At 48.7% G+C, this 19654-nt stretch overlaps 1 protein-coding gene across 2 annotated transcripts in view; it reads right to left on the bottom strand.

Moving 5' to 3' along the window:
• Positions 1-19194, bottom strand: part of dapk1 (death-associated protein kinase 1) — a 63634-nt gene extending 44440 nt beyond the window's left edge. For both annotated transcript variants that reach the window (XM_085476467.1, XM_085476466.1), the window contains exons 1-2: positions 18940-19194; positions 18153-18338 (exon numbers count right to left, since the gene is read on the bottom strand). In XM_085476467.1, the coding sequence (XP_085332593.1) occupies positions 18153-18214 (62 nt within the window). In that variant the 5' untranslated portion in view covers positions 18215-18338; positions 18940-19194. The remainder of the gene's footprint in view (positions 1-18152; positions 18339-18939) is intronic.
• Between the last annotated feature and the right edge of the window lie 460 nt (positions 19195-19654).

Genomic DNA, 19654 nt, shown 5'->3' on the forward strand with positions numbered 1-19654 from the left:
AGTAACACAACAGCAAGAGCGACGTAAGCTCGTTAGCATCAGCGTGTCTGCACTCCACACATGAATAAATTGTTGCACATGGCAATTAAACTTTCTACGAGGGGGAATTTCATTTGAATACATGAATTATTACTTCATAATTAATTAAGGAAGCATGAGCGTGCTCTTTTAGCACACAGAGTAAACTGGTCTATGCTGCCATCAAAGGAGAAACTGAACATGTGCACAGTCACAGGGCAACGGCTGTGCTTATAACCTGGAGTCAGAAAGTACTACGACTGCAGGAACTTCCTAAATTAAATCCTAACTAATGAAAGTGTTCACGCTCTCCTGTTTCTGTGCACTTCCTCTGATGTTTCCTCTTTTGTCCTAAAGTGACAAAATTATGTAAGAGCTCGTTGAAACTCTCCTGTGGACACGTGAAAGTTTGCATCACATCTGTCTGCAAGCTAAGTGGAAATGACAGCGTGGCTAAAAAGGAGCACGAGGTAAACACCGACAGCTCGCCTGTGGGAATTAAACCCAAACTCTAACTTGTGTGTTTTTCCGCAGCTCTCCCCGTGTATGAAAGCGAGCCCACCCTTTGTTAACAACACCAGCTGCACACACACACAGACGAGGGGAAAATGGCAGCGGTTCAACTGAACCGTCTTCCCCTGGTGAGGAAAAGCAAACAAACAGGCTTTCCCTGCTAGACTCTGTGTTTAACCCGGAGCTACTTTAACGGAGGTCAAAGTGGCGGCTCCCTGCTGCATGATGACAGAGCCCTCGTGTTTACGTTGCTAGCAGAGCCTGGCAGAGTGAGGAAATCCTTCTCATCCTCCAGAGACGTGCAGGGAGAGCGCCGACGTGCACGGATGTTGCTGAGCACAGAGACGGGGCAGAAGTAACGAGCAGAGGAAAAACCCTTCCTGGGAATCGCTGACAAACAGAGGCAGGTTTTCAAGAGCACCTCTCCCCCCCCCCCCCGGGCTCTCTGATAGTCTGCAGGATCAGATTGCTGAGCTCCCTTTGTTGTGCTTGAAGCACAGACAGGGCTTCCCACTTTTGGCCTACTTGTTTCACCAAAGCAGCTGGAAGGGAGGGGATGACGGAGAGGAGCTGGTCGGGAGCTCTTTGCATTACTCAACACTGCAGGAGGTTATCTGTGCTTAGATACGCAGCGTAGCTTTAGGTTGATGCAGCAGGTCAGAGTGACAGGACTATCCCACCCAGGTTCACTACACGCAGTCACGCCTGTGGAACGTACACACGTGGACGATGAACAAGTAACCGAACCTGCGTCTTACACAGAGCTCAGTCTGTGAAGAGCATCGGTCCAGCCGAGGGAGCAAAGACAATTTCATTTTGTGTCTGCGGCCTCTCAGCTCCTCCAATAACGTGCTCGTTTACCGAGCGCGCGTCACATACAGGAAGTCTCTCCTGCCTCATGCTACAGCACCGCCGTTTATCTAGTTACAGCTTTACTCATTAAGCTCTTTGCTTGCTCTGTTGTTGCTGTGGAGCTCGCTTCACTGTCATGCTGTCCTTATTTCCTATTTTCTCAGAGCTTGCATCGAGTCTTTTGGCTGCTGCGACATCATTTTTCCAGCTTTCATATAACAATTTTTCCCAGTGGCGTTAATAATTACAGCCAACCTGTTACAGCAGCTCTTATTACAGCTTTGCCACGTTACAGAAAGATGTATGAGGAAGCTGAAGAGCGCACAAACAAGCAGCCCTGAGCCGTGGGGGCTCGAGTCCTGAGTGCACACCCGCCGCCGGCGCGATGTTGGATCGGCGCGACCTCGATGCTTAGTTAGAGGTCGCTGCTCTTGTCGGGAATTCGGCCTTGTCATGGTGAGGCAGCGCCGGAATGAACAATGTTCAGTGGTAATGAGCAGCAGGAAGGCCTCGTACACACAAGTCGGTGAAGTGGGAGTGGGCAGGGAACGCGTTTCATGATAACAACGCAGCACAATGCAGCAGAGAGGAAGGGCGGCCGGTGCGTCTGGGTGAGAACACGTGGCCGCACATGTTTGCTACGTCGCTGTGTTTCGTCTCCTTCTGTTCTTATCTGTAATTGTTGTTACAGCGTGAACTCCCACGGGAACAACGGCCACGCCCGGGAGCAGAAGCAGCTGCCGCTCTTTACAGCACGATGTGCAAACGCACATGAAAGAAGGGAGAAGCTTAAAAGCTCTCAGCGCAGATCCACCCACCTCATGTTGGACCATGCGGGTCCAACATGAGGTCATAAAGCAGGTTTGTGTGTCGGTGACCAAACCAAACCAAACCTGCAGGTGCCGATGCAGCTGCACAGCTGCAGCTGCACAGCTGCAGCACTGCTGCTCCACAAACAGCTTGTCGTTGTAAGAACTGAAGCAGCGAGAGTCACAGAGACGGTCGGAGCTGCAGGACACTCAGCGAAGCAGCTGCTGGGAAGCTTTGGTAACATAAGGTGTCATCATCAGCGTTCAGCTGCTCGAGGAAAAGGAGAAACTACTCAGGACAGTAATGTTTAAGTACAGCCTGATGAAAACAGTTTATTAATTTAACGCCAACGTCGAGACGTCTGCATCAAACCAGAGGAGGAACTCAGCGACGGTTTAATGGAGCCAAAGCTGAGCAGTGACAGCGAGCTGCTACCACAGACTCACTGTGCTTTTCTTTATGGGCAGTTCAGTTACTTTCATGCCTCCGACTCTGAGGAAGTTCAGCTCTGACACTAATCAGTAAAGTTCTCTTTTACCAGTTAATCAAATATAAACACTTTTACTCGCTGTGAAGCAAAAACAAGGTTTAAGAAAGTGTTTCTGCTCATTTCATCACAGCTGCTCAGGTTAAAGCACCAGCAGCAGAGGAAGTACACGATGAAAGCTTCTGGGTTATTCCTGAGGTTCCTGCTGTTTTCACGAGTCCGAGAATCACGTCGGGATTTTGTCCGAATCTGAAGGAGATGGCCTCTACTCCAGATGCAATTCTCCTCCTGTTGGTGAAGCAGCTGCCACACGGGGCAACAACTCGCTAGCTGTGAATAGATGAACCTTTTACCAGCAGCTACTGTCAGGTCAGTGCAGGGAGAGTTAAGGACATGCAGGAATAAGAGGTAAATGCATCAGGAGAGAAAAGAGGGAAGTGAAGAAGGAATAAATCCTGGGAAGTCCCCCATGCAGCCGGAGCACTTCAGCGTCACCTGATCCAGGCCCAACTATAAGTGTTTAACATATAAGGTCTTAAAAGCAGAGATGGCGTCTGTCTGCTGAGTCCAGACTGGATCAGAGTCCACTGGAGAGGAGAAGGACAGCTGAAGACTCATGCAGGCTTCAGTCTGAGTGACAACATGATATTATCCCAACATCGCTGTGCAAGAAGCTGCAGGATGACAATAAAAAGCTCTCTAATTATGAGGTCCCTAACATGTGTTTGCATCTCCACAGGTTAACGTTCAGGTGTGGAAACTGATCTGTGACGATGTGATCAGCAGGTCAGAAACACACTGAGGCAGATCTGCATCAGCGCAGTTTTCTGATTGACACCGAACCTCAAATCACATGAACATTAAAACTACGCAGGCCTCACATAAACATGACAGGATTATTTTAGCAGCACAGGGTTGTGTTGGAAAGGAGCCTCCTCAGTGAGAACGAAGTGATAACAAGCTCACGGAAGTTCATGTTGTCAACGCAGGGTGTCTGGCACAGCTCGGGCTGACAGCAGCTGATGAGACACACACACACACACACACACACACACACACACACACACACACACACACACACACACACACACACGGAAAAGTCTGCGTTCTCTGCTGGACAGCTGACTGTAACACGATCCTGCTGGCTTTCTGTTCTCAGAGATGAGAACAAATCTCGGTGTTATCTTCATACATCTGCATCTTTACTCCACATCATCAGGCTTTGTCCAAGCAGACACTTGTGTTTGTGTGGATGCCATTAGGTTCTGCAGAATAACCCGATGTGTAAGTGATTCCATGGCTGTCTGGGCTTGAAAAGGAAAGTAAGATGCTCAGCCTCCTAATCTTTGGCCCCAATCCAGCCATAATCCAGCCATACATCACAGCCAGGCTTGTGGGAGCAGAATTCAACGTATAAAGACATTTTAAGCCCTCAGTATAAACATACAGGGTAAAATAAAAGCCCTTCCTGCAGCAGACCGTCTGCACTGTGCAACGTGTTAACGCATCCTTTCCCCTGCTGTTACAGCACAGCTGCTAACAGGCAATCATCCCAACCCACCACCTCATGCATCTCCACCAGCAGGCTGACCAGGTCACATTACTCAGCTGCTCTCCCCCCACACTGAACAGATCCCAGCTGTTTGGACTGCAGTCAGTTAAGGTGGCAATGCTCTGAAAAGCTGCTGATAGTGGGAGAAGCCCCCCCCAGAACCTGCAGGAGATGGGAACTGGTCCTCGATGCTGGGACTGAAGAACACCAACGGGCTGCTGCTGGTTCAGGATGGTGGAGTTGGACTCGGTCCACAGGATAAGAAACCAAAAGGCTGCTCTGCCTCCTCTCCCACCAACACTGCTCTGATAAACACTGAGAGTCTCGCTTCATTTGCCAAATAAATGATAGTTATAAGCAGCTTTTAATGCACAGCCTGTGTTATTTAATCACTAACGACAGCATTGAACACAAGCTCAAACTAAGTGCGCATAAATAAACTCAAGCTTCAAAGATCACGTCTTCGTAACACAAACACAACGACGAGGTTTCTCTGAGACTTTAAACACAGAAGGACAAAGACCAGCGCGCTGTCCAACACTACACTGCACCTCTCCGTCACTACTGCGAGCCAGCTATTGATTGGCTCTGTGCACTACTACTGTGAAATCGGAGAGGGTGCTGAAAAGCTGAAAAGTGTTAAGCACAATGGCGGGCAGGCTGGAAGAGCTTCGAGAAGGCGCCCACGAGGCTTCTCTGTCACATGTGACGCGGGCGCACTCGGACCGACGGAGGACGACACATTCAGTAAGTGGGAAACAACGAGTGCGATCTCACCTCCCGCTCGCTGTCCTTCGCTGCAAACCCCACAGCAAACTTTGCTTTGTTGCTTTTTTCTCCATGTTGTTCATTTTTGTGCAGACTGCTCTGTTACGAGCAAGTCACAGCCTGAAGCCATCATCATCATCATCATCATCCTTCATGAAACAGTAACTCAGACTTCAAATAGACGTAGTGTCTGTCTTTAGGCATGCAGGCGTTACCAGCAGCTCTCGGCTTGCATCGTTTAAAAATGCAGCATCTTTCAGTTTAACGTCTTCTGGATTTCGAGCTGATGTGTTGGTGTGCTGAACAGACTAACAGCTGAAAACGCTGCTTTTCTTTAAACTGTGAACAGAGAGGGTTTGATGAGGAGCTTTTACTGTAACTGGAAAAAACTCAAACACATCAGTGAGGCGGTGCGCTTCACATCGATCGCTGCAAACACCTGAGATCAAACGTCTCCTGTAAAGACGGTGAAACGAAACATCTGAGTTTAAACGGACGTCTGTCAGCCTTTACAAAGAAAACAGTCCCAGCATGAGTGAAAGTCACACTATTGCATGTGTGTGTGTTTCTCCTGCATTAGTAATAAACTACTGTAGGATATAATGTGATAAATAAGGACAAAGGTCTTCACGATCATCATGTATGAGCTTATTTAAATGAACCTCCCAAAGCTGTTTTGGGTGATTGTGCTCGTCTCAACTTCATCATCCACTGATGGAGGCGGATCACTGAAAGAGATCCGAGGCCATTAAACACAGGTCTATGTTTCAGGTTCGATAATGGAGGCGTCTAATAAAAGGGAGCCGCTGTAACCTGGCACGAGGCTCGCTGCCCGTCAGCTCTGTGACAAAGCGGCTTTTATGCTGCCCGATCATTGGCTGATGGGATCGTTCATCAGCGAGGCCTGCCAGGGAGAGATAAAGCGAGGCGTGCTCGTCAAACCCTGGATAGGTGCGTGACCTGCACACTTTATATTTAACCTGATCCATTACAGCGCCCGGCAGCAGTTAAGACTCAAGTGTTGCTCTGCAGGTCGCGTTCAGTCCAGCATCTACGGTGAGCGGAATAAACAGTTTTATAGTTGATGCGTCCGCCCCGCTCAGACAGGCTTCCCCTCCTCCTGATGTAGGACACCAGCGTCGTCCTGTCATCACCCTGCATGAAGGCTGTGGTCACATGAGCAGTCATGACAGGACATCAGACCCTGTGCTGCGAGGAGTTAGTCTGAGCGCTCTGGGAGACGTGCTTTCATAGAAGTGCATGCCCTCTAATGTAGAATGGAACAGACTAGATTAGTATAGAATAGTAAAGAGTTTAAGATTCGTGTGAAACTGTTAATCACACGATTTGATAACAAAACATATTTTACATGCAGGCCATGCACAAACCGTCAGATCGATCTGCTGCACCGGCAGCCTGGGCTTCCTGCAGCTAGCACCCACACGCCTGCACTGACTGTGGCTCCATGACAGTTTATGCCAGTCCACGTCCACGTTTCCTGCCTCAAAGTGCTGCAGGAGCACGCCGCTTCATTTACCTCTCACCTCGCAGGTTTTCAGACAGGTGCTGCTGTCAGTCAGAGCTGCAGCAGAACCGACATTTAAAAATGAAATCATGTGTTTAGCTGCCAGCATTTATGATGTAAACGAGTGCAGCCATCTTTAAACGTCAGGTTGACCAGTTACGAGCATCAGCAGTTCTATGCCGTCTCCGTGGACAGCGGCGGTTAGCTGTGAATGCATCCAGTGTGACAACTGTGTGCGTATACGACTCGAGCTGACAGCAGAGGAAGCTGTTCTGCTGCAGGAGGGTTTCTGCAAAGACCTGACGTGAATACCTGAAACTGCGGAGGGTTAGTAGCCCGCACTGTTTCCTGATGTTGACAGCTTTGGTCTTAGATGACATAAAATGTTTATTTTTTCCTTGGTACACTAATGCGTCATCTTCACCTTCTGTCTGTGTGCAGTTTCCAAGCGAGGACCCCGTCTGTGCGAATGCTCATCGTACAGTACGGCTATAAAAACACTGCTCGTGTAATGTGAAATATATGACTGTGCCATCCTTTAATCAGCACTAAGAAACCGCGGCCAGCAGCTCCATCAGATGTTCAGCAGGTTTCTGGCTCACCTTCCAGGTAACGACCTCGACGCACTGAGTGGTTCGCTGCTCGCTGTCAAAGCTTCACACTGACGGACGCTCGGGGTGCTGAGCGACGGCGCATTTTGCTTTTAAAATCAGAGATGAATATTTGATGGGGGTACAAATGGCTGCATCGGTGCCAAACTGCTGCACAGTGAGAGAAAACCAGCAGCGCATCAGAGGACACCAGCTCAGATTGAATCAGATCCCCCAGGAAGGTCTCCACAAAGGTTTGAACTCCTTCAAACACGACGACAAGAACACTTTCTCCAACAACAAACCCCTGAAAGACTCTGTGTCGTTTTTATTTTATCATATAAAGAGAAGGGAACTAACCGCCTTCGTTTTGGGCGATGCATCCCTTTAAACGTGCCTGCTCACTTCAATTAAAGCTTCTCTACTTAATTAAATTGTCTTTGGCTCACGGGGGATGGATACAGTCCCAGCGCTCTGCAGGCCAGCCTGCGTCCACATTCACAACATCAGCCTGTTCCTGCTCAGCTCTCCACACTTCCTCTGCATCGTTGGCTGCAAACATGCTGAAGGAAATAATAAGTAGAGACGACAACGCGCAGAAACAGTGAAGTGAAACCACAGACTGCTGACAGATGATAATCAGTTACTGCCCCTCCCAATGTGAACCTGGAGTGCCGCTCTCGTCGTCAGCTGATTTTACAGTAAGACCAGCTGAAACCTTACTGACAGTCACAACCGTCAAAGGGTTTTTCTCAGCGACACACGGCTGCTGCTTCTCCTTTATACTGAACTCATCTTTACATTAAAGCAGGCGTCCAGAGAGCAGCAACAAGCAGATATAAAAGTTTTGCATAAACAGTGTGTAAGTGGCATCGTTATAGTTTGTACTTAATTTAATAAGCCAGCCTTGATGCAGATGCTACATCTCTGAATGATCAGCACAGTTTTACACTTTTGTTGGCGAGTTCGCAGCTTCACGTTATTTCTGTGGCTGTGCAGCTTCAGCGCTGATCATCTGATGCTGCGTGGTTTTTAAAACTGCTGTTAGTACGAGGGAATCAGGCCTGTGAGTGGAAGACTACACATTTCCACATACAATGAAACATACACTCCTCAATGTATCTGATTGGCTCTGCTTGCAAAGGTCACGGGTGTGTCGTGGCACATTCATCACACCAACACGATGCAGGAGCCGCAGGTTATCCTCCTTATAGACACGAGGGTAAAACAATCAGAGGCCAGTCGCTCTTTTTCACTCCGGTTCTGTTTCCACGGGCAGTGAGTCTCAGCAGAAACACAAGAGATCAGACTGTAACTGCAGCACCTCTGCAGCTCAGAGGAGTCAGAGGACAAAGCGTCTGCAGCGGCCGCAGGCTCCGAGGTGTCCGCGTGAAAACTCCCGGCGAGGCCAGGCTTTTCATTAGCACGGAGCCAAGTGTGGGAGGCCGGCGTGGAGTGCTCCCGGCCCACTCTGCGGTAGTGTGGGCCACAAACTGCACCGGCAGAAAAAACATTACGCAACCGCCGCGCCATTGTGTACGGCGGAAGGGTAACCACGGCAACAGGGCCGAGAGACTGAGGAACCGGCGCTGGTTGGAGGAAGGAAGAGTGCGGTATAATCCTGGGTGGGTGTAAACAGCGCGTGTGCGAGTGTTTGTGTTCAGATAAGCATTTTATCAGCAGTGTTTCTGACACCGGTGAAAGTTATTAAACGTCATTAACGCCCTGAGAGCGTCACTGCACCTCCGACAGGCCGCAGCATCGCTCCCCTCGGCTTTAAAGGCTCCACAGACATTAAAAACCAGTTTCAACGATCTTATAATAAGACTGTAAGAAGGAGCGCTGATACTGTGGACATGACCCAACCTTACCGTGGTTATCTCCCCGCGTGGTTAGTCTGTTATGCAAAGGTGCCCGCTGAGTCTCAGCGACGCATCCAGAAGCTGTTCAGCTGTATCAGCGATGAAACGATCGGTCTGATGTTTGACATCGTGTTTCCAACAAACAGACTTCACCTGAGCAACACACCTGGATGTAACATGACCCACTTTAGCATTTCTAAAATAAGATGTTATTTGTCTGCAGTCAGTATGAAAGCTCTTATTCTGAAAGTGCACCCGCTCGTGGCTGCAGCAGAGGAGACGCAGCTGATTGCAATACTTCATCATTTATATGTCACAACACACTCGGGGACTTAAATATTTGCAGGAGAGCACAAAACGGTATTGTGTAGCAGGTGTCGCACACCTGTATGTGTGTGTGTACGGGCCACGCCACCGCTCCATCAGCACACACACAAACTCGTTTTCAAACTCAGTGAGGACATCTCATTGACATAAGGCTTTCCCTGGCCCCGTACCATCAAAAATCACATTCTGAGCCTCTTAAAGGCCTTTAAACTTCCAATTTTGTACTTCACAAAGATATGAACACACACAGAAGATCAATGCGGGTTTTTAAAGTGACTACATTGGCCTGGTGGTGAGCACTTTTGCCTAACAGATAAAAGATCGGTGGTTCGAGACCAGAAGCAGACTCAAATCCCTGTGAGCGTTCACATTACGACTGCTAACTTTCTGCTGAACAGCCTGTTTCCTCCACTCAGCTGTTTCCCAGCCTGGCAGCCAGGTGTGACTCAGGGGGAGGAGTCTCATTCAGACAACTGCAGGTTCAAGGAACTAATAATGTCTCCTCTGATGGAGAGATAACTGACAGAAAGCTAAATGAGAGGCAGGCAGTGTTTGCCCTCGTCTGCAGCCAGAGTGAAAGGACATTCAAGTGTGGCAGGAATGTCAGTCACCTCCCCCAGGCCCAAGCTTTCCACGGCACAAACAATGGAGACATTGTGCTTAAAGGTAAAGAGGAGAGGTGAAAGGTTTCCTTTGCCATCTTCACACTTGTTACGACCAACAGCCTCCAGGACCTTCAAAGATTTCAGACGCTGCAGAGACACAATAACAGACTCCTGCTCTGATCCAGCTGTAACTCTGAGAGGACTGAATGCCAGCAAGCAGAGATAATCATCCTGGAAGAATCCTCGCAGCCACACTGATGTGTACAAACACCCAGAGATAAGTAGAAAAACAATGAAAAAACCAGGTGAAACAGTGGAGAGAGCTGATGAACTGTGAAGTTCTCAAAACAATAAATCATCATGAATCAATCATGAAGGTTTCTTTCACCCAAAGCACCAACGTTGATGGTCAAACAGGCGCACACATCTCAAACTGATCACCAGCATCAGTCGTGTTATTAACCTCTGTCTCTCTTCCACAGCATGTCCGTATCCTGTCTTCCTTCTCTCACCCCAGCCAATCACAGCAGATGGCCCCGCCCCTCCCTAAGCCTGGTTCTTCCTGTTAAAAAGGGAGTTTTTCCTTCCCACTGTCACCAAAGTGCTGCTCATGTTTTTCTCTGTACTTATTATTGTAGGGTCGACCTTACAATATAAAGCACCTTGAGGCCGTTGTGATTTGGTGCTGTGTAAATAAATTGAATTCATAACTAATCAAACATGTTTAATGTTTACAGAAATATGAACGTTTAAGCCCATATTGTACAATCGACACGTGACTTCATCTGCAGGCTGTAAACACCGACGAGTCGCTGGAACAGCCCCGTCCGCCCGGCTCGATCGATCGTCACGTCTGATGGTCTGACAATCACGACGAGTCTGTGGGGCTGCTGGTGCGTTTATAGGCTGAGTATGAGCGAAAGCTTCTGGTACTAAGAATCAAAAATGCTCATTTATTCAGCGTGTTAGAGACGTGTTTACAGAGGCGATGAGTTACCTGTCTGCTGTGGGTACTAACGCGCTGCATTTGTTAAAGAAAAACACGACAAACTTTATTTAGCACTGTATGTAAATTAAGGGAAGTGCTGGACTCCTGCACAGTCCACCGAGGAGACGGCAGCAGGGGAGGGCCTTCTCTCTGCCTGCTTTTTCAAACAGGGCCCCGCATGTCTGACGAAACTGACATTCAGCAAGTTTCGAGCCGGTTAACTCCGCCGTGACTCAGGGGAAATCAGCAGGCGCAGACTGGTTTTGTAGGTTGAGCAGAGACGCTCTGAGCTGATGTGACCTCACCTCTGACTTTGTCAGCATTAATTAAAAGTTCATTTTGAAAGCTCCTGCTCGTTTCCCTCCTTATCTCACGAGTCCAACTAAAAACACGCAGCTGAAAACGTCTGTCAGGAGGATCTGTGAAGGTCAGAAGAATCCTGTTAACGTGAGGAACAAGAACGCAACTCGGACCAAATAACTGACAGAGAGCGAGGCTGCATGTTCTCTGATCAACACTGAGGTTTGACATGTAGTCATGTGACATCACATCAGCGCCGCAGCCCAAACGAGGCTTTACCTAAAACACTGTTTACAATAGTTATACTTTAAGCCCTCAGAATATTTTTCCAACAGTGAAACTTAATCCGCTCAAGGATTAATGAGATTTTACTCGTAGTGTTTCAAACGATCCTTCATGTAAGCCCACACAGGACGCAGAGACGAGTTGGACGTGTAGTTGAGTCCAAATGAGCATCTTTCTCGGCTCACAGGTTCAGCGTCCGTGAAAGTTTCTTTGCATCAACCCAACGTTGGTGTGATTGTTTGTTTGTACCCACTCGGGTTTGTCTGCTCTCTGCACACTGACCAGATACTGAAAGCAGCATCTGCAGACCTCCGTGGTCTGGTGCTGCTTTCATCGCAGCCTTTGATTGGCCCTCACTGTCACGAGTGGGCGAGCATGTGTGAAAAGGAGACAGATATTCCAAGGAACGAGACGAGGAGTTACGCAGCGATATCAGTTCAAGAGAACGTGAAACAAAAGCTTCCAAGTGCACGTTTTCATTAGTTTGGAGTCGTTTATGTGCCGAGAGAAGAAGGCTGCGTGGCGTTCGTCTAAGTGCAGTCGTCACATTCGTTCACAGCAGGAGGAAAACCCTGCGTGAGAGTTTAAGCTTGGAACGTTGCAGAAGACGAGAGACAGAAACGGGAGAAGTTGTCTTCCTCCACCGTTTACCACCCCTCGGTTTCCACGCTCCACCGCCTGCACGTCTCTCCTAATTGACCGCAAAGGGTTGTAGCTCGTCCCACGTGCGCTCCAACACACACTCAGCTTCACGCACAGCGCCGCTCCCTGCCATTCACCTGCTACCACAGCAGGCAGGAATCCAATCATCCCGCCCTGACTGCAGAGATTAATTGAAAATAATTGAGGCTAATCCAAGTGAGTCCGATTTCAATGTGAGTCTAAGTGCAGCAATAACAGACTAAAGTCAGCCTCAGAGTCCTGATCAACTCTTCTCACAGCTGACTCGTCTTGTTTACGTTTTTCCCACCTCGTCTGTCTTTAATGATAATCTCGAGGCCGCAGGAACATTAGATGCTCCTCTGACTCACGTACTACTTATTACTCCTGCTAATGTTGGCAGGCTGAAGCTCAGGGTGTGCGTGCACTCAATGACTGAATGTAAATACATACAGCGAAGCAGCAGATACACAAACAAGAGTCGGGATGTTTTCCTCTGATCAGGATTTATGACCAGCATCTACATGACTCCCAGTTTGGCCCTTTGACCTGGTTATTGAGGCTTGGTTTCCAGTTACCACCAATCTTCTGATAAGCTGGAACATATGGACTGAAACGTGGTTATTTTGCCTCCTCACATTGCAGGATCAGAGGGGGCTGACTGCTCGGCCTCTGCTGCTGCAGCCTAAAGCTTCCTCAACAGATCGACTAACAGCTCGTCCAACCTGCCCGACGCCGAGCACCGAGCACGGGGATAAAAGCAGCGCACACGGTCCTGAAATGGTTTTAAAAGAGTCCTTTTAAATCACTCTAAAGATTTGTTTTATTACACAATAAACTAATATAACAACAAATTTTAAAATTGCATTAATTCTATTAATATTTCTATATTTTATTTACTCATTTAATGATCCAGGGATACGTCAATAATAAAAGACGCCTGATCAGAAAAACCCCTGAAATCTGGGAGGATTAATGGCTGTATCCCACAGCAGCCTCTCTCAGTGCTCTGTGACACGTACTAATATCACGATCAGAGAAACGTGCAGTTGGACAGATGATGCTAAATGTGGGCAACGAAGAAACGCTGAAAGGATTTCTCACTCAGACTGAGGCTGAACTCTGTCAGCATGAGATCGGCTGCAAATCACTTCTTACACAGAGCCTCTGAATATTCAGCGAGGACTAAGAGAACACGTTCGTCGTGTTGTTATCCTGATAGCTCGTCTGTTTGCAGTTTGGACAAACTGCAAACAGAGCAGCTCAGTGCGGGTCGAAAAACTTTTCCATCTGGCTTCACTGAGCGCGTGCATCTTTATGACGGCAGAATCAACGACGTGGAGGATGCTGAGTCCTCTGACTTTGGTGTGGCGGTCAGATACATAGATGTGACAGCGAGATGCATCCAGGCAGCGACCACAGTTCAGAGAGACGACACAGACACGCAGCTTCCGGCGAGGCTTCCAAAATGCAAATGATGAGATGGCACAGCAATAAAAACACAAAGTGCAGACGGTACAACAGCATCAGTGCTGCCTCTCTCTGCCTTCATGCAGCGGCTGGCTGTGATGGAGCTTTGACGGGCGGTGCTCTCGTCTTTGTTCACACCCACAGTCACTGATGGATTTAATGCAGAGCAGGCGTCAGCAGACGAGCGGCCCTGTGCTCATTTTTAAAAGTCCTCCACTTTAAGGTTTTTATAAACCTATTGTGTTGGACAGTCACACCAAAGTATGCAACGACCACACTGGAGCTAATGTAGTGCTGCAGCACAGTAGTCCTGATAGGACCGCACTGCCGCTCCCTGGGATCCAGGGGGAGGACGGGGGGGGAGGGTGGCTGAGTGACAGGCTTCATCAAGGCCACTCCTGCTTCCCAGACTGCCCCTCCACCCAACAGAATAACCAAGGGTGGTGGTGGGGGGTAAATGTAGGTCAGTAGCTGGTTGAGGCTGATTCCTGCTGCTGACTGTCTGGAGCAGATTTACTGTCGGTGTCCTCCATAAACAATAAATGAAGAAAATATTTGTTCAGGGACTCCGGGACACAGGATCCTGGGTGGATTCTTCAAATAATCCTGTTTTGTGTTCACAGCGATTCGTCTTTGGGGAGTTTTTCCTGATGAAGCCCAAACGCAGCCTCAGCTTAAAGCTTCTACCTTCATTTGCATTGCAGAATCTTTTTAGAGCTACAGCCTCCCCTCCTCCTCTACACACACATACACACGCATGCACACACGCACGCACACACGCATGCACACACGCATGCACACACACACACGCACACACACACACGCACACACACACACACACACACACACACACACACAAAATAGGAGGGCTAACTGGTAGAGAGCCACACAGCGGTCAGCAGAGCCCTGCAAAAATATGCAAAGTGTAAAACTGCCACGTGGACCCGATGAAAAGCACACAGCAAATGGATTCCACAGTGGGAGTGGGCTCGTGTCATTTTTCTCTCTCAATCAGGAAAGAAAGGCTGAGTCAGCGTATCTCTGAACACGTGACAGCCCTGAATCTCCCACTGCAAAAGAAATAAATGAATCCAAAAAATAAGGAAAGCAGAACTGGACTCACATGACCGGAGTGCAAGCTGCGCCCTTTCTTCACGCAGGCCTGCTGCATGCAGCATGACCGCATGCTCTGCTCAGACCTACAGAGGTTTACTGTTATTCTAGAGCAGTACTGGCATCCACTCAGAGATCAGATATCAGCCGGCCAGCACTGACGGTGATTTCCCATCTGTCTCTGGAGTCATGCATCATCTCCAGCTTTCTCCCTGCGTAGGTCAGAGCTGCATTTCATTCAGCTGCCTCTCCAGCGGGTCTCACCCTGCAGTCGGAGCCTTCTAGTTTGGAGATTTCTAACAAGCACCTGCAGCAGGTGGATAACTGGTTCAAGTCCTGCTGCACTGGGCTCACTGAGGACCAGTCCAAGGAGGTGCAGCTGAAGTCCATCGACGAGGCGAGGAACTCCCTGCATGGACAGCTGATTGTATTATGTGTCATAAAGCACCTGCTAACTGAGGCCTCTGCAGAGGAGCACCACACAAACACCGTTGCTTAATCATTTAATTAAGAAAACACACGCGCCGGCTGTCACGCACGACCCATAATGCACTGCAGAGGCACTGATAATGGAAGCAATTACAGCTTTTTCTATTTCTGCTGATCTAACTGGAGGAACTAAAAGGTTTGATGGGGTAAAAAAAGCCCTGCAGCGACAGAAGCTCTGAGCCTGAATGCTTGTGTCTGTGCAGTCTAACATCCACACACACACACACACACACACACACACACACACACACACACACACACACACACACACACACACACACACACACACCACCATTAAAGCACTGCAGCGGTGCTTCACCCAACACCTGAGCATCATTCTGAGGAGGCGTCAAACAACAGACCCTTTGAGATGCTGGCAAACTACGACATCTTCAACAATCTGAGGCGTGAAGTGAGACTTTTCTGTGAAGCAGTTACAGAGACCAGCTGAGCACAGATGTGGTCAACATCTGTCAGGAGGCCTTTAAACTAAACTCCATGCTGCACTTTTGTTTTTGGGGAAAACTCAAAGGGATGAATTTGATGCACTTGTGCAAACACATCACACTTTTTAAAGCGCAGCTCTGGAAGCAACAACTTGTTGCTTTGCCCGGATCTTCAACGGCTGACCTGCAGTTTCACAATCGTTTCTCTGACTGACACTTTATTAGGCGCGTCTAATATTTCCAGTTTTCCAGGTTTTGTTCTGGAAGGCTCCAAAAACTGGGCGAGCAATGGCCCACCGATCACAGAGGTGATAAAAATCAAGATGAGGCAGCGATTCTGAGCAGAGCTTCAGCAATAATGCAACATTCATAGACAGCATTATATAAGATCGCGCTGCTAACATGTATGCTTTGGCTTTGTTCCTGCGTGCTCGCTGCGCGTAGATGCTCATGCATGATGCTCGGCTTCACCGGGCATCAGGTCCTCCATGCATAAGCAGGCAGTGTCGGTGTCAGTGACAGGATAGACTCACCGCTTGGGCAAATTCCCATTTTCCCATTTTGCCAAACTGAATGGGCCTTAATCCAAGTGCAGCCAGCAGCAGGCCTGGAGTACAGTCAGATCAAAAGCCCTCAGTCTGCAGGCATGTTGGGCTTTACAGTGAAAGACTCAGCAGCTTTCATCATTAACAGACTCTGGTTTATGCTAAAGTTCATCCAATACTAACACAAATATATAACGACTGCACAGTCACTGGAGTTTCTGCATTTTCACCCAGAACCTCTGATTTCTTCTGTGCAGCTCGTCTGTTTGTACAGTACAAGTGCTCCAATTCAGGCACAGCGAGCACGCTTAGCTGCACAGAAATGTCTCCGTTTGCCTCGTTTCAACGCACGTGGGCTGCTAATGCAGAGGTGTCAGGCCCAGTTTGGGAGTGATCAGTGCGCCCGAGTCTTACATAAGACCACCTGTGTGCAGCATCTATGGGAAAGATCTGCTCATTAAAACGTGACGCGGCAGCAAGCAGACGCCTGAGGACGCTGCAGGACGTCACCGGACTCAGATACGTCAGATTCTGAGTGACTGATGAGAGAAGTAACACAAGCCTCACGCATAAGAGACGCAGCAGAAACAAGAACAAGTCTAGTTCCAGCTGCACACATGGCGCTTGCCTCTTTGTGCCCATGCAAAATAAGTTTCCCACAGACACACTCATTTCTGAGTCCTTGCTGCTGGAGCGCTCTCCAGCAAACAGCATGCATAAATGACAGGACTGACGACACGAGCAAATATTTTCTATCCCAACACTGCAGATGTTGGAATATTTAGGATGATTCAATAATGATGGCGGATGACGTGATATCAGCTCCCTGTTCTCCCCATCCTTCCTCAACAGAGAGCGGATCCCGGCGTTGGAGCAACAGCCAATAGAGACGATCACGCTGGCGTAGCCGTCTACTTTACCTCAGCCAGAAACTCAATCCCATCACACACAGCTCCCCGATCGTCTCTGTTGCTACAGCAGCTGCAGCCGCGCAGGCTTTCCTCAGAGAGGAAGGTGAACACGACACACAATCAGCAACGCCACAAAGGCCGAGGAGCAGAAAACAGCTAGCTGGTTACTACCAACGTTTCATAACCACAAACTCAGAGACCCACTTCCACAGCTGTGACTCTCACATCTGGGAGCTGGAACGCATCATTTCTGCCTTTATTATTACGTAATGACATTTTTTACCGAATCAGCAATAAAGTCACAGTGAAAACAGGAAAATCTGCTTTCACTTAAACTAACTTATGATTAAAAAACAACATTTGTGAAGCTGTTCAATTAACCAAAACCTGGATTTGGTTCAAATGAAGGCTTAAGAACATCCAGATCAACTGTGCTGCTGCACGTCCTCGTTCTTCTCCAACAGCCCAAACAAACTCACTCCCTGACTGGTTTTGTCAGCTCAGCTCGAGCAAAGATGACGGCACGAGAGATTTTCGATGAGGAAGGTAAAGCCAGGTCAGCAGTTTGCTCCAGTCAACAAACACGTTATGTTTGGAATCATCTGCCACATTCGAGCCGCCCTGCAAACCAAACTCAGGTCCAGCTCTGTCACAGTGCTTCATACACAGTCGGCTTCTTCACCCTGATCATCAGCATCCACCTCTGACCAATCACACACGGAGTGACAGCCAGGATGGACACCTTCTCCCTGCAAAGAGCTACATCAGCCTCCTGCAAGAAAGCCCAAGAAGACACAGCAACTCTTCATCACTGACGACACTGCATTAAAGACTGCATTAATCACAGCTCACACACTCACTCACTCACAGTGGGGGGGTTCAGACACGCGTGGACCACAGCTCTGCACATGTGGGCTAAATAAACTTTGAAACATTTATTATCGACATGAAAAACAGGTATTTTCCCAGCACCCCCGCCCCGGGCACAGAAACGGGAAGTTGATGCGCATTAGAAATCAGCTCGGTGTGGACTCACCTCCCCAGCTCGTCCCCGATGTCATAAAATTCCTCCACATTTTCCGGGTTGAAAACAGTCATGTTGTCCAGGCACTTCTTCCCCCGACCACAGGCGCGTCACACCGGCTCTTCACAGCCACACCATCCCTACCAGCAGCCTCCGGTGTGGGCAGGGTAACGGCCACCGATCCTCCTCATGCTCGGGCTTCCACACGGAGATCAACAGGAGGGCAGAAGAAACGAGAGCATTAGATTATGAAACCGTGCGGCTGCGGGGGAAGGTGGGCGTGCGGTCAACAGAAGGGGCCCAAAGTGACGGAGCGGTGAACCTGCAGCCCCGGCGACGTCACGACCCCCGGAGCTGACCTGGCCCCCGGACTCCCGGCTCAGTTATCTGGCTGCCAGTTTTAAGATAACAATAATAACGCGTGCGTGCGTGCGTGTGTCGCCACAGGCCGGAGAGGAATGCAAATAACCCCCGTGTGGACGCTTGGTGTAGCCATGGGAAACACGCTAACCTCCTCCTCCTGCGGCTGCTTTCAGCCCGGTGAGGAAAATGACTGCTGAGCAAAGTCAGAATAACGAGCCGCACAGGTGTCTGACCCGGTTTAACCGTGCGTGCCAAAGTGCCCCCCCCCCAAAAAAACAACTACTTTAACCACCAGACCCCTCAGCTCCCCCCGCAGTAACTGCACGGCTCGCCCCGGTAACGTTTTATTCCTCCGGAGTCTGAGACATGAACCTTAGCTGGAAAGATTTCTCACCGGGAAACGGGGGGTTTCCAGATTACTCCGTGGAGGTCTTACCGTGTGCCGGTGGGGGTCCCGCTGCCTGTCGAAGCCGAGATTTCATGCGGTTAGTGGGAGGCTGTGATCCAGGTTCGGCTCACGGAAGACAAAATGCTGCTTTGAACGGGAGAAATCAACGTTAACAATGTGAGGCAGGCTGGTCCTGGTGCTGCGTTCACGGGCTGGGGTTAAATAGGAGATCGGATACTTGGAGCGACCGGAGGACACGCTGTGTGTATTTCACGTGTTACCGTTAAACGAACAACGATGAGGTCAACAGATCAAAGGATAAATCTAAACAGTGATTTTACTAAACGTCACTATAATCGGCGGGTGTTTGTCATCCGAATTTTTAGTAAAACGAAGCTGAGATGTCCGAGTTTCTACGTGTCGTGAAGGCAGCGTGGGTGTGTGAGCTCCTTCAGTCGCAGGAGGGCAGCAAACCTCCACTTTGAATCACTGAAGCTGAGAATTTGTGCAAAAATACGTTTTTATGTAATTCAGACGTTTTATGTTAATCTGTTTATTTTATTCCCTGTTTTTTTTTTTTCATTTTTAGAGTAAAAGTAGCAAAATCCAGACTTTTTGTCATTATTGCAATGAATTAACATCTGTCAGCAGTTATTTATTTATCAGATAAAATAAATATTTAATAACAACTGAGGATTACAAAGCTGTTATTAGACATCTACAAAAATAAAATGTTTACTTATTTTATTGTTTTTCCTCACCT

Source organism: Copadichromis virginalis, linkage group LG12 (genome assembly GCF_057382275.1).
Source record: "Copadichromis virginalis isolate Kocher_CV1m ecotype Utaka linkage group LG12, C_Virginalis_male_GT1.1, whole genome shotgun sequence".
Lineage (NCBI taxonomy): Eukaryota > Metazoa > Chordata > Actinopteri > Cichliformes > Cichlidae > Copadichromis > Copadichromis virginalis.